The sequence below is a fragment of the Colobus angolensis genome, unplaced genomic scaffold, assembly GCF_000951035.1.
Source record: "Colobus angolensis palliatus isolate OR3802 unplaced genomic scaffold, Cang.pa_1.0 Scaffold42, whole genome shotgun sequence".
Lineage (NCBI taxonomy): Eukaryota > Metazoa > Chordata > Mammalia > Primates > Cercopithecidae > Colobus > Colobus angolensis.
In genome coordinates this window covers 4,394,111-4,416,723 of record NW_012117599.1, presented here as the reverse complement: position 1 = coordinate 4,416,723, position 22,613 = coordinate 4,394,111, and the positions used below count along the sequence as shown (strand labels likewise).

The window sequence follows — 22,613 nt, the reverse complement described above, 5'->3', positions numbered from 1 at the left end:
TTCAAAATGCAGAAATCACCGGTCTTCTGTGTCCTTCGCGCTGGGAGTTGGAGACTGCAGCTGTTCCTATTCGGCCATCTTGCTCCGCCCCACGTTTCCAAGTTCTTAAGTGTGGAAACACTCTCCAGCCTCCTAAGCAGTTGGGACCACAGGCACACACCCTGAGACACTTTTTAAATCTCTAAACCAATCTCCACCTTTTAATTAGTATATTTAGACTACTTACATATAAGGTAATTATCGATATGTTAGAGCTTAAGCCTGCCATTTTATTTTCTGTTTTTTGTAACTTTCCTATGATTCTCATTTCTGTTTCTTTTTTGTAATTTCCTATAGATTACTTGCACAAGTTTTAGAATTCCATCTTGATGTGTTTATAATGTGTTTGAGTGTATCTCTTTGAATAGCCTGTTCAGTGGTTACTCTGGATATTATAGTGAACGTATGTGACTTATCGCCGTCTACTGCTGTCAACATTTTACCACTGCAAGTGGCATGTGAAAACCTTACTGCCATTGAGGCCCCTTTACCTTCCCCTCATTGACTCACGTGAGAACTGGTCTTATAATTTTCATTCCCTCAATCAAATATGATTGATGACACTCGTAAGGAATAGGATAGCCTATTGTATGTACCCATATATGTTCTCTTTCCATTGTATTTGCTTCCTGATGCTCAAGATTCTTTCTTTTATCATTACCCTTCTGTTTGAAAACTTGTCTAGCCATTCTCTAAAATTAGGTTCGTTATCTGCACAATCTTTTGGTGTCTTGTCATCTGACAATAGGTTTACTTACCATTTATTCCTGAAGGATAGTTTTGCCAGATATAGAATTTGTGGCTGGCAGGTACTTTTTTTTCCCTTTCAGAGCTTGAAAAACGTGTCACTTTCTTCTGGTCTCCAGAGTTTCAGAGGAAGAGAAATCCACTGTCACGCAAACTGGCTGGTGTTTCCCCACAGGTAATGTGTCATTATCCTCTGGCTGCGTTTATGAATTCTTTTTGGTCTTAATGTTTTCAGAAGTTGAATTATGATATGTCTTGGCATGGATTATTTTGGATGTGTCCTGATTGGGATTCGCTCACTTCTTGAATGTGTAGGTTTATGTCTTTTTGCCAAATCTGAGACGTTTTCAGCCACTCTTTCTTTGAATTCTCTTTCAGCCACAGAATCCTCTGGGACTCTGATGTTACAAATGCTGGATTTTATTTTGTTGCTATTTTGACACAGGTCCCTGAAGCTCTGTTCTTTTGTTTTTCCGTTTATTTTCTCTCTATTGTTCAGACTGGGTGAAGCCTTTGGGTTCTTCCTCAAGCTTATCAGTTCTGTCCTCACTCAGCTCCACTGTACTATTGAGCACATGTAATACCTTGACAATTTTTCAGTTATTGGGTTTTTCAGTTCTATAATTTCTGATTGTTTCTTTTTTATAACTTCTATTTATTTTCTGAAATTTAAATTTTTCCATTTGTGTCAACAGAATTTGTAATTCATTGTTAAAGCAGTTTTACAATGACTACTTTTAAATACTTGTGAAATACTTTCAACATCTGATTTGTGTCAGTATTGGCATCCGTTGATTGTCTGTTTTCTTTCAAGTTGTGATTTTCCTGGTTCTTGGTACAATGGGTAACTTTTTACATTATATCCTGAACAGCCTGGCTATTATGTTTGGAGATTATCTTTTTAGGTTTTGTGTGTATGCTGGTTTTGTGGGCTGTGGGTGCAATGCTAATTTCATTTTCACAGCCTTTGTGGTGCTACTTTGGTCTTCCTGGTTTTTCTGGAGCTGCTGAGGCTCCCATTGGACCCTGCTGGTGCTACCTGAGGGGATATGAAGAATTTCCCTAGGCTAGTTTCTCTAAATGTGGAAAGGGACCCTTCTATGCCTTGGAAATAAAGAGCGCTTCCTGGGCAGGATCCCTCTTGCTGGGGCCACCCTGCCACCCATGTCTCTTGGTGGGAGAGAGGAATCTCAGATCCATGGAGACTAAAAGAGAAGACGGGGCTTCCCATGGCAAAACCCCGCTTGCCAATACTGCCCAGCTTCTGGCGCCTCTCAGTGGAGGAGAAAGGTCTCAAGCCTGCAGGAAAGGAGAGTACTTCCCTTGTAGCTTTTTGTCAGTGGATCTCCTGATCCATCCCTCTTGGCATTGTCCGGGGAGCTCTTGTTTCGTCCAGCAGAGGAATGAGCATTCCTGGGCCACTTCCTATTGCACATTTGATGTTGGGAATCACAGATGTGAGTCTCTTTCTTCGAGTGGGTGGAAGGTTGTACACACAGCATAGCCATGCTGCCATAGTGTTCCTCCACTCCTTAGTTTCCAATCAGTTCACCTTCCTCTTTTCACCTTTCAGAGCTCCCCTTTGGTTACCTCTTGCAATAAAGAGAAATTCTTTGGGACTTAGGGCCAGGCAAACAATTCTTAGGCTTGACACCAAAAGCACAATTCAATGGATAATTTGGTCCTCATCAAAATTAAAAACTCCTCTATGAAAAATTCTATGAAGAAGACATAAAGGTAAGCTACAGACAGGGAGGAAATATTTCCAAGCCACATATCCAATGAAGGGGGTAGTATCTTAAAAGTCAGTAGAATCAAGAGAATGAGAAGACAAGCCACAGAATGAGAAAAACATTTGCCAGAGACACATCTGATACAGAACTGTTATCAAAAACATGCAAAGAACTCCTAAAACTCAACAGCAAAAAATCGCACAACCCAATTTAGAAATGGGCAAAAGGCCTGAACAGACACCTAACCAAAGGAAATATTCAGATGGCGAATAAGCATTTGAAAAGATGTTCCACAAGGGCACATATTACATAATTCCATTTATGTAATTTAATTGAAGTAAAAATTATAGAAGTAGAAAACAGGTTTGTGGTTGCCAGGGACTAGGGACAGACAGGAGTCTGAGGAAGGAAGTGTGTGTGGCTATAAAACATCAACAGAGGGATCCCAGTGGTGAGGGAACTGTTTTGTATTTTAACTGTGGTGGTGTGCATACACACACACCCCCTTACATATGTGATAAAATTGCATAGAGTACACACACGCACGCGCGCGCACACACACACAGACACACACACACACAAGTACCAGTAAAACTGGAGCAACCGGCCGGGCGCGGTGGCTCAAGCCTGTAATCCCAGCACTTTGGGAGGCCGAGATGGGCGGATCACAAGGTCAGGAGATCGAGACCATCCTGGCTAACACGGTGAAACCCCGTCTCCACTAAAAATACAAAAAACTAGCCGGGCGAGGTGGCGGGCGCCTGTAGTCCCAGCTACTCCGGAGGCTGAGGCAGGAGAATGGCGTAAACCCGGGAGGCGGAGCTTGCAGTGAGCTGAGATCCGGCCACTGCACTCCAGCCTGGGCGACAGAGCAAGACTCCGTCTCAAAAAAAAAAAAAAAAAAAATACTGGAGCAATCTAAAATCAGTGGATTTTTATCAGTGTGAATATCCTGGATGTGGTATTGTGCTGTAGTATTGGAAAACATTACCATAGGAGAAAACTGGATAAAGGTGTCTCTGTGTTATTCTGAACTTGAATCTATAACTATTTCAAAAGTTTTAAATTGCTTTAACAACAATCAGTGGGTAATTTGCTTCTTTGGGTGAACTGAAGCTGGGGTGTGTGTGTGCAGGTGCGCATGTATGCAATACAGAACAGAGTCTCAGGTTTAGTATTTGTGATTTTGGGGTCCCATGGGGTTAACTGGCAACTCAGTTGTCAGCCTCAACCCTTCCTGGATTCTGGAGAATGAGGACACTTAGAGGAACTCCTCTTTGTCACTTCTCCCCTTCCAAATACTACTGAGCCCAACATTTCACACAGGTGTCTGCATCAATTCTAAAAAGAGAGACCTTGGTCTAGGTGAGGCTTTCCCTGCTGATAACACTTTTCTGTTGTTCTTTGATTGTTTGCTTTTTAATGGGAAAAATGGTGGGGAAAAAATGGGAAAATTTTCTACCACTGTGGTAGAAAATTAGTTTATAAAGTTTCAATACTCGTTAATAGATGTTAAGTGCTGTGACTTACTAAAATGCTAATAATTCTTTAGCATGTAAAAATTAAGCATTAAACCTCTCACAGGGTCAACTTAATTGTTTGTGGTACTGATGCAGAAGGATGGCAACGGGGAATGCAGAGTGAAATCTTTATATTGTGTATTTGTAACAAAAAAGAGCTTGGCCAAAGCATTATCTGAAGAGAAACTTAATTAGACCATTGGAAACATAACAGAAAGCGTCGAGTCAGTAATTGTGAGCAGGAGTCCAAATTCTCCAGGCTCCTAGAGGAAATCTGGGAATGTCTTTTGCTCCCTATGTAGATAACCTGGCATCCTCCCAGGACTGATTTTTTAAAAAAATACAACTTAGTATCAGATTATGGTATAAACATTTCTCCAAGTCAATAAAACTCTTAATACACATAATTTGGTGCCTTTATACTGCTCAATGGAGTAAATGCATCATTATCTTCTTAACCATTAGAATATGTAGGCTTTCTTATTTTGTTTTTTATATCCATGGTGTTTATTATGTTCTTACATGACAGTCCCAGGAGAAATATGAGATGAGAAAGAATGAACATCTTGATGTAATATGATGTATTTTTGTCTAGATTTTTTTTCCAAAGGTGTTGTGTAAATTTACATCCCTTAGGAGAGGGTTTACCCCAGGAAAGCCTTTCCAGAATCTAGTGGTGTATGCTTAAAGAGAAACATGTGCTAATTTAGTAACAGGAATGTGATATCCCACAGTTCTTTTAATTTGCTTTTTCTTGTTTGCTAGGTGGGTAAAACTTTTGCCCTGTGCATCTGTTAACAATTTAAAGTCATTTTTGAAAATTTTTCGTGTCCTTTAAGTAATACCTATGAATGATTTCATCTATTTTATTGACTCTAAAATTCCATTGAGGAGCCAAAATGTAATTTACTTCATCCTTTTTCTGCTGTTGGATACGGGTTGTTTATGAATTCCACTATTATCAGTTGACTCTTGTATTCATACAGTGGATGTTAAAAGGATGGCTTTTGTGTGTCAGTCACTGTTCCTATAGCAGTGAACTGATCAGACAGAGGGACTGCCCTCAAGGAGTTCACACTCCCCTGTAGGCAGAAGAAACAGATCCTAAACGGAGAAGCACATGATATGTCAGCGGGAGCTGTGAAGCTCCTAGCAGTGCTGTGAAGAAAATAAACAGGCTAAGGGGAATCAAGGGTGGTGGGGAGGCAGAGTCCAAGCTATTTTATGGGGAGTATTTAGAGAGGCTCTCATTTATGAGAGACTAGAAAGAGATAGGGGAGCAAGCCAGCAGATATCTGGGGAGAAAGTACTCCAGTCTGAGGATACAGACAATGCAAAGGCCCTGGGGCAGATATTAGAGAAAGGACAGGAGGCCCACGGGCTGGTAAGCAGCAAGTTAGGATGAGGTGAGAGACATGGCCAGGAACCGATTTGACTGTAAGCAGATGGAGAGGCATCTTGGGGCTTGAGGCATGGAAGTGGTCGATACCAATGACCAATGACATGGTTTTTTGTAAAAGCCTCCTCTGGCTGCTGTGTAGGGAAAGATGATAGAGGGGCACAGGGGAAGCAGAGCCCAGTGAGGCCACTGCAATATTCCTGGTGAATTATGCTGGAGGTGGTGAAAAATGGTTGGACTCTAGACATAGTTTGAAGAATTGGCCGATGGGTTGATTGTGACATGTGAGAGAAAAAGAGAAGTCAAGGACAACTCAAATTTTTTTTGGCTTAAAGTACTACTCATGTGGAAGTAGAAAATGGCACATTGGCTCCAGAACTCTATTTTTGGATATAAGAAGTTTGAGATGATCCTTGAGCCAAGGACAGATGTGAAGTGGGCAGCTGGTGGGAGCCTGCCACTCCTGTAAGAGGCCTGGGTTGCAAATCCAAACCCAGTGGTCATGAGCAACTGGAAGTAACATAGTACCTCCTAGGGGGCAGGTTCAGAGGGGAGGAAGAGCTGAGCTGAGAGCTGAGAATTAGGCCCTGGGTACTCCATCGATCTCCAGGTAGGACTGATGAAGAGGAAGCAGTCTAGGAAGCAGCCCTGAGATAGAAGGAGAGCCAAGAGACGTGGTGCCCAGGATGCCAGGTGAACAAAACTGTTTCAAGGAAGAGATGGTGCGTTGGAGGAGGGCTGGAAACCAATCATGGGGACCTTGACAGAAGCTGATGTAGATGCAAATGAAGGTCAGGTTGGAGCAAACTGAAAAAGAGATTGGAAGAGAAAGTGGAGATGGAGACTAACAGACCACCATTTCGAGGAGTTTTACCATAAAGAAGAGCTGACAAATGGGGGCTGTAGTTCACAGGGGATGAGTAACAAGAGAGTTTATCTTCCTTTTTTGTAAACTGGGAGATATTTCACCATGCCTGTATGCTCATGTAGAGAGGGGAGAAATTATGATTTGAGAAAAAGAGGGGCAATTGCTGGTGTGAAGCCCTTGAATAGGCAAGAGGGGACAGGAGCAATGTCCAAGTGGAAGTGTGGGCTACAGTGGGCATATGATAAATTCCTCCATGGTAAGCAAGAACAGGCAGAGTACCTAGGTCTAGATTCGGGTGAGTTCCTAGGTTTGTTGGGGGAAGCTTGCAGAAGTTCTTTTCTGATTGTTTCTCTCTTTTCCTTGGAATAAGAAGCAAGTTCATTGGCTGAGAGGATGGTTGGAGGCAAGAAGGGTGAAAATAGCTGTCAAGGAGAGCAGAGTGGGCACGTGAATGGATGAGGGGAGTTCAGGAGTGCTCAGGCAGCACTTGAAGCAAGTGGGCGGGATTTTTCATTCAGACCTGCTGGCTGGCTGGCTGTGTGGTTATTGTCAGCCCCGTTCAGCTGCTCAGTTGCAGGTGTGAAGAGGGTTGGGTTTCATCATGATTGGGGATTTGCCGGCAAGTGTAGTGCAGGGCAAGAGGGCCAGAAATTCTAAGGGATAAGCACAGGAATGATCCCACTGGAATCTAATCCTGGACAAAAAGGAGGCTAAAAGTTAAAGGATCTACTACGATGTTCTTCATGAACATAGCTTCTTTCATATTCCCATCTTTAGACACAAGAGTCACAGCAATACCTACAGAAGCACAAATGTACAGTGCTCAAAGCTTAAGAGAGATAAGTTGAAAAGTTAACTGCCTTACTAATTAGCTCCTAGTTAACTTCTTACTAACTTGATTCAAGAAAGTCTCAACTTTGCTAAGGCATCGTCTAGGGATAATGCATTTAAAAAGAAGGGTGGTAAAACTGGCTTGGGGAAAGAAGAAGGTGCATTTTCTCTTCAAGCTGCCTAACTAACATGGTGGCCTGAGCCTCACTCAGCCCATTAACTGGATCCAGGAGAAATTCTATTATGCAGTTAACGAGGTTTTTAGGTACCACTGGCAGCTGCTTGAGTGATGAGCTCTCAGGTGGTGTAAATGACATTCTTACTCAACCTCCAATCCATTCAGTGAACAAATAGCAAAGCTCCTGCCCTCATGTAGCTTACAGTCTAGTGGGGAAGGAGGCAATAACAGAATTGAGAAGTAAGATACAAGGCAATTAAGAGGATAGAGTGTTTTAGGGGTTGGGGTTAGGGATTACACTGTAAATAGAGTAGTCATGGACAATCTGACTTTGAAAGTGACACTTACATAAATACCTGAAGAAACTAAAGGGGTGAGCCTGTGAATATCTAGGGAAGAGTGTTCCAGGCAGAAGGAACAGCAAATGCAAAGGGAAGAGTGTCCCTGGTGTGTTTAAGGAGACCACTGAAACTGGAGCAGATGGAGAGGTGGAGCTCTCCTCTGGTCTGTGTGATAAGGATAAAGTTGGAGGCGAGGGAAGAAGCAGAGAGAGCTGCAAGGTGATCCCTGCAGTCACCCAAGTGAGAGGCTATGGGGGCGTGGTCAGCGGGGGATGCCATCATGGCCCTTCATTCTCAGTTCTCATTCTACCTTTGCAGACCTCCTCAGGGAAGAGACCTATAGGACTCTGAGACAAGGAAAGTCTAAATAATTGAGGAAGTTTGACAAGGTCTCCCTTGAGAACTAACTTGGAGAACAAGAAAACAACAACAGCAAAGAGTTTCTGGGTTCCAGGCAGGAAAGAAGTCAATAACCATAGTCCAAGAATGGGAGAACTTGGTTGGATTTCTTGATTCTTGCAACTTCCCCATATTTATTAGCTTGGCACCCTCAGTGCATTTGTGGTGATTAGCCATAACAATGAAATGCCTCACAGAGATAGGAAGAGATCGGGAAGTCAAGCAGATGGAAACTTTCTTTGCAGCCAGGCTGGAATGGAAAATAACTCACAGGGAACTGGGACCATGGTCACAACTCTAGAAGGCTCTGGTGCAGTGGGGTGGGGGAGGTGCTTATTGTTGATGACAACTTTCTAGAGGCCTCTGAGCTCTCCAAAAGTGATAGAAAACAAGGACATTGTTTAATGCTTTTCCTGAATGCTGACTATCTCCAAGAAGCCACATAATATCACCTAGCCATCTCCATCTTCAGAGAAGTGCCACCGGCATCTGAATTAACACCTGTTGCATTTTGTGCTAGACCGCAAAATGATGGTAATTTAATTTCATCACACTTTTGCTCATTCACAAGCTCATATTTTGGATCAAATGGTTCAGGGAGTTCAGTTCACTCCAGACAAGTGTCTAGATGACCCAACCACAATCTAGTTGCTTGGAAGAAGGAGAAGACTCAGCTGCAAGTATCAACTCAGTAGAATTTTTGACTTTTACCTCCAACAGTGTTCACTCTTACAGGTGACTTGATTCTCTTAAGAGCCTATCTTGTGGATATTTAGAGATAACCCTATGGCGAAGGGATGTGGTCTGAAAGGAGCAGTTTTTCACAAACATCCAATCAAGAAGAAATAGAACAATCTAAATAGATTAATAACAAGAAGAGAGCTCAAGTTATTAATCAAAAAGCTACCCACTGAGAAATACCCAAGTCCAAAAGGCTTACTGGTGAATTCTACTGAACATTTGAAGAAAAATGAATGCCAATTCTTTAACAGCTTTTCCAAAAGACAGGAAAGGAGGGACCACTTCCCAACTCATACTATGAGGCCAGTATAACCCTAATACTAAAGCCAGACCAAGACATCACAAGAAAAAAAAGCCACAGACCAATATCTCTTATGAATATAGATGCAAAAGTTCTCTGTAAAATACTAGCAAACGGAATCCAGCAACATGTGAAAAGGAGTACAAACCATGATCAAGTAGTGTTGTATTAGTTAGTGTTCTCCAGAGAAACAGAGTCAATAGGATATGTATATATACAGTTATATGTATATGTAAAAAGATATTTATTATAGGGAATTGACTCATGTGGCTCTGGAGGCTGAGAAGCCCAGACCCAGGAGAGCTAATGGGATAGATCCAATTTAAGTCTTAGTCCAGATGTCCCAGCTCAAAGACGGTGAGGCAGAAGAGAGAATTCTCTGCTGGGTGCTGTGTCTCACACCTGTAATCCCAGCACTTTGGGATGCTGAGGCAGGTGGGTCACTTGAGGCCAGGAGTTCAAGACCAGCTTGGCCAACATGCCGAAGCCCTGTCTCTACTGAAAATACAAATATTAGCTGGGCGTGGTGGTGCATGCCTGTAATCTCAGCTACTCGAGAGGCTGAGGCACGAGAATTGCTTGAACCCAGGGGGTGGAGGTTGCAGTGAGCTGAGACTGTGCCACTGCAGTCCAGCCTGTGCAACAGAACAAGACTCTGTCAAAGAAGAAGAAGAAGAAGAAGAAGAGGAAGAGGAAGAGGAGGAGGAGAAGAGAAGGAGGAGGAGGAGGAGGAGGAAGAGGAGGAGGAGAAAGAGGAAGAAGAGGAAGAGGAAGAAGAGAATTTTCTTTTACTCAGCCTTCTGTTCTATCCAGGCCTTCAGCAGATTGGATGAGGCCCTGCACAGTGGGGAGGGCCATCCGCTTTAAGGGTAGGAGCCTCTGGTCAAGATTACAACTACAAGTGGCCCCATTAAAGGTAGCGATGTGATTACTCCCAGCAGGTTCACAGATCCATGCAAGTTACCCTGGGTTCTTGTGAAGAACTGCTCCTTTCAGACCACATCCCTTCGCCACAGGGTTGTCCTTAAATATCCACAAGCAAACAGCTACCTATCAATTGAATTTTGGGAAACCAACATGCCTCCCTGACCTCAAATGAGTCCCCTAATCCCTCATTCAAAGAACTTTAGCAGATCGGATCACAGTTTTGTTTCCCGTAACTAAGAAAATGTCCCCACGAGAGACATTCACACTTTGGTAATGAATAAAGTTACACACATTTCATACTATACATGGGATAAAAATGGAGAGAGGTTGGGTACCTCTGAGGACCTAAAGATAATCTAGGAAGCAAAGGGTGATGAAAAGGAACCATTTTTGATTTTCAGTGTTGGCTTTGACCCCTCTAATAGGCAATCAAAAATAAAGGAAGATCCCTTATCCTTGGATAAAGCTTTTCCATTGATAATGCATGTTCATGATCTCATTTGGTCTTTGTAAGTAGCTCAGTGAAGCAAACATGAATGTGATTCCCATTTTCGGGGAAAGAAAGTAGAACATACAGATAATGATCACCCAAGGTCACCCTGCTATGGAACAGTGGAGCTGGGACCTAAGCCCAGGTCTCTAAATTCCAAATCTTTCAACTACACTGATGTGGAAGGAGTTTGTCTACTTTTCCCCAGACAGAAGTTTTAAATCACAGCTGGTACCCCTTTAATATGAGACAACAATTCTTTAAAAAATAATTTTCCAGGAGTTCCTTAGATCAGCTGAAAACTAGGGGAAGAAGGGTGACAAGCACTCCTTTTATAAATTCATCATTAGAAAGCTTAAGTTAATCTCTTGCCCCAAAAGACTGCACCCTATAGAGGATGTGTAAATTGCTATGCCATGAGCCTGCGTTTGAGAATCTGCTGTTTTAATTCAGGCCCTTGATGCAGCAATCGGGTTCTGACAAATGAATTAAGGAGAGTTTCAGAACTGGCCCTTGCTGGAGGGAGGAGGGGTTTGATTGAATTACTCTAAATCCTAGGAGACGTGCTAATGATATTAGCATTTGTGCTGCTCAGAGTCAACAGGAATCTGCCTTACCCAAGAGTACCTGTGCTGGTGGCCTGAAAGTGGGTCAGAGATTTTTTTTTAAGATAAACATTCTTATATTTCCATATTAAACACTATGTAGGTCATTGCATACCAAAGGGCTCAGTTGATATTGAAGCTGAAAGAATCAGAATTGTACATCTTTCTGCTACACAGGGTTGTGGTGGCTGAGCAAGTGGCTGTTTTTGATGCAGGAGGTGGGGTGCGGTGGAGTTGAATGGGAAAAGAGAGGAAGGAAGAGCACGCCAGCCTCAGATCTTCTCTCTGAGAATCAGAGACCTTGGAAGGTAAAGCAGGACAAGCATGAGGTCTCCAAGGCAGGGCACTTTGATAGAAAAGGAACCTTCAACCCTCATGAGCAAACATGAACTGCACCCCCAGATCACAGGAGGCCTTGGTCACCCCTCTGTCCTTGTCCTCTGGCTAGCTAGGGGACCTGGAGCAGGCCCGCCTTGAGTCTGATGAGGTGTGCATTGAGTTGGGGGTGCTGCTGAGGCAGGAACTGCACGTTGTTCAATCAGTTGCATTAGCAATGAGATTTGACATCTGTACCTCCTGTATATCTTGTAGCCCTGACACAAAACCTGGGGTGCCCCACCCTGGTTAGGACTCTGGCACTGAGGACACCAGATGGGGTGGAAGGATCACCTCCACCCTTGCTAATTAGTTTTTTTTATGATCTTGGGGTTTCTTGCCTGCTTCTATTAAAACACTCCAGTTAGAGAAAAGCCTTTCTGAGAAAACAGGGAGTCAATAGGATGTGTATGGCTGGGCGTGGTGGCTCAAGCCTGTAATCCCAGCACTTTGGGAGGCCGAGACGGGCGGATCACGAGGTCAGGAGATCGAGACCATCCTGGCTAACAGGGTGAAACCCCGTCTCTACTAAAAATACAAAAAATTAGCCGGGCGAGGTGGCCAGCGCCTGTAGTCCCAGCTACTCGGGAGGCTGAGGCAGGAGAATGGCGTGAACCCGGGAGGCAGAGGTTGCAGTGAGCTGAGATCCAGCCACTGCACTCCAGCCTGGGCGACAGAGCAAGACTCCATCTCAAAAAAAAAAAAAAAAAAAAAGGATGTGTATATATACAGGGAGGTGTGTCATCGTATTTTTATTGAGACATCTGGGGGTGCTTTGAAACATACACCTTAAAAGAGTCATATTTCCAAGGCCTGAACAAGAACAAGCATGTGAAGTGACCTTGACCATGCAACTTCTTTTCCCTGACCTCAATTTCTTCATCAACTGATGAACTCAACAGGGATATTTGGGCTTACTGATAGAATGACTGGAGGATTCCTTGAGGACACTATTCTGCCTAGGAAAGCCTGGAATGTAAGGATGTTAGAGAGATACTGGTCAAGACCTTGTGCTAAACTTGATATACGACCGCAGTAAGGGCTCTGCATCCCAGCGGGGCTGTCTGATGCCCTGGCCATGGGGAGTGGGCTTTTCTAACACCCATTCCTAAAGAAGACCTTAGTTCACTCCACCTGGTTTACCTTTCACAAGTGAGATCCAAGACCCAGCTCTCAAAGTGAATGTGTCTAACACTTGTGAGCAGCTCTCAGGGCAGAGCTGGCGTGGACACCTCTGAAGGACCATCCCGGCTCCAGAGCTTCCTGCGGAGTTGGCTGAGGCCTTCGCTGGGCATCACAGCCCAACTTCTCACCCTCCCAATCCCACCTCCTTCCCTAGTGTTGATCCTGAGAGCCCAGAGGAACTCCAATGGCGGAGATGGGATTGGGGATCAGACAAAAGGGAAGAGGTTGGACTGGATGACCACGGAGGTGTCCTGAGGCTGTGATGCTAAGTCTATATTCACAACCCCAAGGGGTCTGGGCTACTAACTAATACGACAGATTCCTGAGCCCTGCCTTGGCCAGCCCCACTGACCTGCACTTTTAGCAAGCTCCAGGACCATTCACCCAACCACTAAGAGAGAGCAGCTGCCTTAGAAGGAAATCCTTGTGGTCTTGACTCCAGCATAGCTACAAGGCAGGTCAGTTCTTCTTTGTTAATATTTTAATATTTTTAATTTTTATTTATTTCTTTTCTTTTCTTTTTTTTTTTTTTTTGAGACGGAGTCTCGCTCTGTCGCCCAGGCTGAGGTGCAGTGGCCAGATCTCAGCTCACTGCAAGCTCCGCCTCCTGGGTTCACGCCATTCTCCTGCCTCAGCCTCCCCAGTAGCTGGGACTACAGGCGCCCGCCACCTCGCCCGGCTAGTTTTTTGTATTTTTTAGTAGAGACGGGGTTTCACCGTGTTCGCCAGGATGGTCTCGATCTCCTGACCTCGTGATCCACCCGTCTCGGCCTCCCAAAGTGCTGGGATTACAGGCTTGAGCCACCGCGCCCCGCCCTTATTTATTTTCTTAAGAGTGGGTTATGAGACTGGCTAATCTTTGTATTTTTGGTGGAGACAGGGTTTCACCATGTTGTCCAGACTAGTCTTGAACTACTGGCCTCAAGCAATTCACCTGCCTCGGCCTCCCAAAGTGCTGGGATTATAGGCATGAGCCACCATGCCTGGCTGCAAAAGTTCTGAGTCATCTGAGGTCAGTGGGGAATTTGGCTGATGGTCTTCTGGGCGTAAAGGAAGAGGGCTGGGGCCACTGGGGAGCTGTATCTTTCACAGAATCAACTGTCATTTAAGGGAATATCAGCACCCACTGCCACCTCTTCTTGGTCCAGCACGCTGTCCTCACCTCTCAGAGTGAAGTGACCTCCAGGTTTGAATGGTTTTGCTATTCATGTTTCCTGCAAGGTCTGTTAGACTCCAAACAGATTTTTCTGGAGAGGTAATTTACATAGGTTATATTGAGAAATACAAGGGTCAGAGATTATTTGCAACTTTCAAGTGCAATTATCCAAGGATGTTGATACTCATCCAAAAAAAGAGAAAAACCTCTAATCGGCTATTAAATATTTATAGGTCATTTTATTATTAATTTATTTTGGCAGGAACTCAGGAAAGCACCCACATTTTATAGCTGACCTAATCATTCAGAGCTAACCCTGGCCACACCAAATGAGCATGAATCATATCATGAAACTCTGCAGCAAAAAACTCAAATCTTAGCTTTACAGTTTTCTTAATTACCATTTGAGCTGCCTTCCAGCTTTGCCACCCAAACACATTTTCTCTCTGGTCAGTCCTTGCTTCGACAAGACTGTAGCCAGGGCAGCATGCTGCAGGGAGAGGCACGAGGCTTTGCACACAGAGCTCCAGCACTGGGTAGCCCCATGGCCTGGACAAGCTACTTGATCTTTCTGAGCCTCACCTCCCTCCCCTGTAAAATAGAGCCACTAAATTCCTTCCTTTGCTGGTTTCTTTTAGGGCTTAGATGAGATGGAGGCTGCTAGCACATAAGACGGGCTGAAGCACCTATCAAGTGGGACTGGACATGCCTGAGTGCACAGTAAACAGTCAGATACATCCTCCTGCTCTCAGTTTTAGGCAGAATTAAATAAATGCCCAGAGCTGGGGCAATGGCAGGGGAGAGGCTGTGAGGGTCCTCACTACCTAGTCTGTGAAGGAGAAACAACAAATGACAGGACAAGGAGACAAGGCTAAGCACCAAATGAGCAGCAAAGATAAACACTCCAGAATTAATACTGCAGAAGCACATGATCTGGAAGGCCCAGGATGGCTTTCTAGAGCCGCGGCTCTCAACCTCGGCCGCACAGTGGCATCCTCTGAGCAACCTAAACAAGGTGCCAAAACCTGAGTCCTGCCCCCAGCGACTCTGATGGAATCTGTCTGGGGTAGAGGCCAGGCATTTGTGTTTCTGGAAGTCTCTCGCATATTCCAGCGTGTAGCCAGGTGGGATCTGTTACGCTAGAGGAACATGACCTGAAAACAGCACTTATTTCCTCTGAGGTCTGAACAGCACTTGGCCATTTCCAAGCACTTTCACCTGCATGGCTTCAGGAGACCCAGACTGGTGGGGGAAGGGGAGGAGTTTGAACCAAGGCCGAGAGGGCTATGTGACAGTGATGTTTCCCTTCCAGAGAATTCTGGGTCTATTCCTTGGGTTCTATGGTCACAAAGCTATCGAAGTCACCATTTCACTTATTCCTCAGAGAGAAAAAACAATTGTCCCTTAAAACAGGTAAATAGCCTTCAACAACCGGTGGAAATAGCTCCAAGTCTTTGCAGCTCATACCATTTGAGCAAAGGATACAAAATTACACATACAAAAAACCTCAAGCTTCATGAGCTTTAGGCTAGATCAGCCCCCAAGAGGGGGGTCCCATGCACTTCACCCCTCACGAGGTTAGGTAACGTGCCCGAGGTCCCATGGCCAGTACCGGGTAGGACTGGCCTTGGAGTCCAGGTCTACGGCCAGTACCGGGTAGGACTGGCCTTGGAGTCCAGGCCTAACTCTGTAACCTCTTCTTGGCTACTGGGAACCCCAGTGTCTGTCCTGTCAGAGTCACTGACACGTTTTTATTTGAATATTGGTCCCACAGCGGAAGTTAAACTTGTCTGAGCCCTGACCGACTGTTCGTCTCCATCTGTAGGTACTGTCCCGTAAGTGCTTCCCAGGAAGGGGGCCAGGAAAACCTTTACTGCCAAGACCCACCCTTGCGCAGCGGCCCCCAGGCAAAGTGCCAAGGACTGCAAGGGGAAACCTCTGGGGTGGCTCCAGCCAAAAGAAGGACGTTTATGGGCTGGCCCTGCCAGAACATTTTCTGGGGTTTAAAAACAGAGCTGGAACTAAGTCCTTTTAGGGAGGCAGGAAGCCAGTGCAGGAGTTGCTGCTGGCAGAAGGGAGCCTGGGGCCGTGAGGAGCCCGCCTGGGACTGGCAGACAGTGAGAGAGAGAAGCTCAGGGATGGGATGGGGTAGGGTAAGAGCCAAGGGGCCACCGCAATCCTGGGAGCGCAGGCCAACCTCAGTGGTGGGGAGCAGAAGAATCAGTGTCCAGCCACCTCCACTCAGCCCGTGGGCCTTAAACGTCCTTTCATCCTTGTAGAGGGGAGGTACCTGCTCAGAGTCCATGGATCAGGGTTCAGCTGCCAGCTCACACTTTCACACCCTTACCCTGACTTTAGACAAGGCTGCTTGTCTCTTTTGGCCCAGGTTTTTCATCTGAAAAATGAGGAGATAATTATAGCTTCCTTGCATGGTGGTTGCAATGACCAGAGAGGAAGTATGCAAGAGTTTAGGCATGGATTAAGGCCTCAGTGAACCACAGCTATGCTTGTGACACTAGCTTTTTAGAACATTTTATTTATTTTGAATGAATAAGGAGTAATATTGCTTACTCTCACAGTGAAATAGACATGGAGAACCTCAGGGCGGAAATGGGGACCTTGAGACTCCCAGAATCACTACAGCCTCTAGAACTCAGTGGCCTGCAGGTGGTCAGTGGTGGAGAAAGCCTGGTGGATTGGCTGGGCTCAGAACTCCAGAGAGCCCATGGTTGAGGGTGACTCTGCTAACTGAAGGCCTGCCTACAGGCAGCCTCCAGTTTGGCTTTTAGTGACAGCCCGTGAGCCTCAGGCTAGGAGCGCTGCCTGCGGTGGGCGGGGTCAGAATGCATGGCTCCCATGCTAAGCCACGGTAGACAAGTCACGGTGAGGCTTATGTGACCTTTTCTGCTGTTAAAAGGAGAGGATTCTTTCTGGCATGTCGTCATAGGCTGTACTGATGAGAGGTGCCGGAGCGAGCCGGGAGGGCTGGTGTCCAGACCTGGCTCTGCTGTCGGCCAAGTGTGTGTGACCTGGAGATGGCATTTCCCCCTGCTGAGGTCCAAGAGGCCTCATTAGCCAAATGGAGGTGTGGCCTGGATGACCTCCAAGCTGCTCACGCACTTTATTGCACCTATTGCAATAGTCCATGAAGATACATCTAATGAACCATCTTTGGCTCTATTGTCAAGCAATAAATACAGTCAATGAATAAACGAATCAATCAGCCAGGCATTCAAAGAGGACCCATTCAGGGCTTAGTGTGGTTCTAAACACTTGGGGGCATTCAAGAAAACTTCGCTGATAGTTAACTCTCAGCCTCTCAAGAACCTACAGTACAGCTGGCATCCAATGTCCTACCCACTGCAGTGGCCTCTGCCAATTCTATCACCCATGTCTTTGAAACTCTCCCGTGCACACTGATCTTACTCTCTAAATGCCATTTCCCTATACAAGAAACCAGGGCTGCTTGGAGAAATGGCTGACTCCAGGACTGGGACAGGAAAGAACAAGATTGACCTGGACCATCTTGTAATGTCAGAAAGTGAGGAAGAACTCAAAGAATGCTGGGGACATGTTCAAAGGACTCAGGAGACAGAAGCCAGCTTGAAAGGGCTCCCACTGACCAAATATGGGACAATTTGAGAGCATCTAAACAAGTCATGACGGTCATATATTTTAAGCCATTAAAATAATAAGATTCCTCAAGTCCATGCCTGCATAAATACATAATCACCACTGGGAAAGCAGTCACGTGTGGTCGGTGCATCCTGCGTAGCTGTGGAAGATGGGCCTTGGGCCTGGAACATTTTCTTATGGGAAGATAAAGAGCCTGCATAGCCTGTGCTGGGCTTATCACCTGGGAGGGGATACCGTTCCCTGTTACAAATTCCACGTCCACATCAGTGTGTGGGCTGATGGTCATCAGACACATCCCCAGCTTTTTGTATTTTGGACCCTACATGGGGAGAGCTGGGGGCCCTTGAAGTGGGTTGTGTGTGATCACACTGCCTACATCACCTGTGGAGTGGACCCACCGGCCATGGGGTCCAGCGCAATGCCAGGGGCTAGATCTTGCGTGCGTGTTGTCTCTCCCCGGGCTGCAAGTCATCACTGGGCCACTCGAGCCAGGCGTGCATGTTGTCTGTTTTCAAAGACCTCAAATCATGTCTGGTGTCTTCCCTGGGTGACACTTACCTACTTTTTAATGTCGGCCATATGCATATTATATTCTGTCCTGCAGCCCCGCCTGACGACCTGCTGAACAGGGAAATACCCTCAGATATACAACAGAGGGAAAGCTCTTTCTTACAGTCAATTGCCAACTAATACATGTTGAATAATGGAGTTAAAAAAGAATGATGGAGTGTGTTTTTTTTTTTTAATCAGTATTTTGCAATCATCATGGTAATCATTGAATCAGGCAAAGAATCAGCAATTTTGCTAAAATGGTGGGGGGACATTTTGATGAAGCCTATGACAATCATTACAAAAGGAAAATTGGTAAATTTAACAGATAAGAAACCTTCACCAAATAATCAGAGTTAATATCACCAACAATGGGACAAGCTGACATCAGGCACAATACATTGAGAAGGATAATATCGATGTGAATTCCTGAATTTGGTCATTGTATAATGTTATGGCAGATACATAAGGTGGTCCTCATGGTCCCACCACCTGGTGTTCTTTTTTGAGATGGAGCCTCACTGTGTAACCCAGCCTGGAGTGCAGAGGCGTGATGTCGGCTCACTACAACTTCCAACTCCCGGGCTCAAGCCACCCAAGCAGCTGAGATTACAGGCGCCCACCATCATGCCTGGCTAATTTTTGTAATTTTAGTAGAGACAGGGTTTCACCATGTTTGCCAAACTGGTCTCAGACTCCTGACTTCAAGTGATCTGCCAGCCTTTGCCTTCCAAAGTGCTGGCATTACAGGCATGAGCCATTGCACCTAGCCCATCTGGTGTTCTTGACTTGTGTGACACCCTTCCCTTGAGAACTATGACTTTCTTCTAACCAATGGATTATGGCAAAAGTGACTAGAAGTCTGCAGTTATGTGCATATCATTACATGATTGTGTTATGTAAGATTGTAACCCCTTCCTGCTGGCGTCTCTCACTTTCTTGCTGGTTTTGAAGAGTCAAGCTTCCATGCTGTGGGTTATCTGTGATGGGAGGCACCGAGGGTGACCTCTAGGAGCTGAAAGCAGCCTCCAGCAGAGATATCACAAGGAGCTGAAGCCCTGAGTCTTACAGCTGCAAGGACTGAACTCTGCCAAGACAGGCAGATTCTTCCCCAAGCAAGCCTCAGATGAGACCATAACCCTGACCCACCCTTGATTACAGCCTTGTGCAACTCTATACAAAGAACCCAGCTAGGCCATACCCAGGCTATGGGATAATCCCACTGAAACTATGGGATAATAAGTGAGGGTTGTCTTGAGCTGCTAGGTTTGTGGTAATCTTTAAAGCAGTAATGGAAAATGAGAGTGAATGTGTTCTGTAACAAAATGTCCTCACTTATGGAAGATGCATCCTGAAGTATGTAGGGAATCATCATACCTACAACTTTGACAAGACTCAGCAAAAAATAAATAAAATAACATAAAACTATATATGTTCACAGAGAGAGAGACCGAGCCTATGTGGCAAAATGTGAACATTTTGTGAATCTACATAAAGGATATATAGGAGTAATTACTATAGTTTTTCTATAAGTTTGACATTTTTCTAAGTAACAAGCTCACGCTTGTAATCGCAGAACTTTGGGAGGCTGAGGCAGGTGGATCGCCTGAGGTCAGGAGTTGCATACCAGCCTAGAAGGCATGGTGAAACCCTGTCTCTACTAAAAATACAAAAGTTAGCTGGGCATGGTGGCAGGCACCTGTAATCCCAGCTACTTGGAAAGCTGAGGCATGAGAATCACTTGAACTCAGAAGGTGGAGGTTGCAGTGAGCCAAGGTTGCACAATTGCACTCCAGTTTGGGGAACAGAGGGAGACTCCGTCTCAAAAGAAAAGGAAAGAAAAGAAAAGAAAAAAAAAAAAAGAAAAGCTCTGCCCCAATCACATTACAACCTATTGTCCTGAACACCATCACATTCTCAGACCAGTCCACATTCCACTGTGTTGGAAGGAGCAGACAGTGAGGAATCCACAATTTCTGAGTTTTGGTGTCTTCCCAACTACACTCTCCCCCGGCCTGACCTTGGGAATTACTGACACAATTATCATCTCGTTTGTTAACATTTTGTATGTATTGTTTCTTTTGGTTTTGAAAACATGTGCCTTTGATTTTATCATTTCCTACCTTTTCTTGCAAGTAAGAGGTAAATTAATCTTATGCCTGATATCCTGTGTTTTGGCTTTTTGAACTTGAGCTTGCACTTGACTGTCCATGCTACTATTCATTTGTGTGTAAGGGTTGTGGGTTGGAAAGTTCATCTGAGGCATTTTAGTGAAACTAGAGCACCCCATTATTTGCAGTGTCCCCAAGATAAGGAAGCATGACTTCATCATTGTTAAATGCACAGTTCCCGTGAAGAGTCAGTTGGGTTTTGGAAGAAATGGGCTATTTGATGTGATGGCTCATAATTGTGGTGAAAGTTTAGATCACCTATTGGCTCAGGTGCCCCAGGGGACTTGCTCTGAATGGTCCCCAGAACCTAATCAGATATTGTGCAAATTTTGCTCTTGAAGACTTGGTGTGGGCAAATATTTTTTGAGTAAGATTGCGAAAGCATAGGCAACAAAAGCAACAATCGACAAATGGGGTAACATTAAGCCAAAAATCTTCTGCACAGCAAAGGAAGCAGTCAAGAGAGTGAAGCAACAATCCACGGAATGGGAGAAAATATTTGCAAACTACCCATCCTACAAGGGGTTAATCACCAGACTATGTAAGGAACTGAAACAACTCAATAGCGAGAAAACAAATAACCTGGTTTAAAAATGAGCAAATGATCTGAAAAGACATTCCTCAAAAGAAGACATACAAGTGGCCAACAGGCATACGAAAAAATGCTCAACGTCACTAATCATCAGGGAAATGCAAATCAAAACCGCAATGAGATATCATCTCACCTTCGTTAAAATGGCTACTATCAAAAGACAAAAAAATAACCGATGCTGGTGAAGACATGAAGAACGGGGAATGTTTGTGCACTGTTGATGGATGGAACACACATTGCGCACCCACTGTGGATAACAGTATAAAGGTTCCTCAAAAACCTAAAGATAGAACTACCATATGATTCAGTAATCCCTCTGCTAGGTAGATATCCAAGGAAAAGGCAATCAGTATGTTGAAGAGATCCCTGCACTTCCACATTCATTGTAGCACTGTTCACAATAGCCAAGATAGGGAATCAACCTGTCTTCAGCAATAGGTGAATGAATAAAGGAAATGTGGTATGTATACACAATGGAGTACTATTCAGCCACAAAAAAAGAATGAAATCCTGTCATTTGCAGCAACACAGATGGAACTGGAGGTAATTATGGTAATTGAAATAAGCCAGGCACAGAAAGACAAATATAGCAGGTTGTCACTCATATGTGCAAGCTAGACAAAGTTGACCTCATGGAAGTAGAGAGTAGAATGATAGTTATTAGGGGCTGGGAAGGGTAGAGGGGAGAAGGGGATGAAGAGAGGTTGGTTAATGAATACAAACATAGAGTTAGATAGAAGGAATATGTTTTAGGGTTCCATAGCACAGTAGGGTGACTATAGTTAACAATGATACATTGTATATTTCAAAATAGCTAGAAGAGAAGATCTGGAATGTTCCCGACACAAAGAAGTGATACATGTTTGAGGTCTTGGATACCCCAATTACCCTGACTTAATATGCATTGTATGCAAGTATCAAAATATTACATGTCCTCCATAAATATGTACAACCACTACATATCAGTTTAAAAATAGACGACAGCCAAGGGAGAAGGGCTTCCAGAGAGCCCAGTGAGCCAGGACTGTGGGAGTAATTGAGCTTCCTGAGATTACCTGAACCTTGGTGTGTTCATCTGTGAGTAGGCCCCTTTCCTGAAGAAAGAATGGAGACTGAAGGGTCCGTGCTGCTCCAGGTGATGCCAATAGAGCCTGGTGGCACTGGCCACCTTCCCCTCACTTTCTGTTGTGCACCATGCTGACTCAGCCGCAGGTCTGCAGCCAGGACACTGGGCCCTTGGGAGTCTCTGAGAAGCAGTCATTGGTCTTTCAGCTCATTATGAGCCAATGGCTGGCACGCTTGTCTCGTGGAAATAATTCCTTTATTCCCAGTGCTCCAGTTTTCTGATAGCTTAACCACATGGATGGGTGTTCCTTTCTTCTCCTGGACAGACGATGGCATCGTAGCACTTCCTTAGCATACAAAGCACCCGCAGCATCTTCCCTTGTTTGATTGAATCAGACATGCTGGAAGAGTCTGAGGTTCAGGGTTTTGCTTCCAGTCCTGGATGAAACAGATGAACGCCATAATCCCCGTATTTCCTAAAAGGGAGGCATGAAAATCTTGCGTTTATACTAAAAAGTGTTTCCAACTCATTGAAATTCAGGCTTGAACTATCCACCCTGAACACGTCCAGAAGCCCTTTCTCAAATTCTGGAAGCAGTGATCTCGGGAGAGAAGTTTTCCATCTGTCTCCTTATGATGCTAAGCTGTTAGTGCAGTTCATTATTTATTACATCTCCTGCTTTATGGTAAGCCATGATTTTCTTTTTTGCCACATATTAAGAATTCAGTCGGGTTGGTATAAAAATAGGGTTGTTATGTGCGTCT

The 22,613-nt window shown here is 44.8% G+C and overlaps 1 protein-coding gene across 1 annotated transcript in view; it reads right to left on the bottom strand.

Annotated features, from left to right (window-relative positions):
• Positions 1-22,400, bottom strand: part of LOC105522146 — a 48,083-nt gene extending 25,683 nt beyond the window's left edge. Inside the window, exon 1 of the mRNA XM_011956571.1 lies at positions 21,839-22,400. Within this exon, the coding sequence (XP_011811961.1) occupies positions 21,839-22,044 (206 nt within the window). The 5' untranslated portion in view covers positions 22,045-22,400. The remainder of the gene's footprint in view (positions 1-21,838) is intronic.
• Between the last annotated feature and the right edge of the window lie 213 nt (positions 22,401-22,613).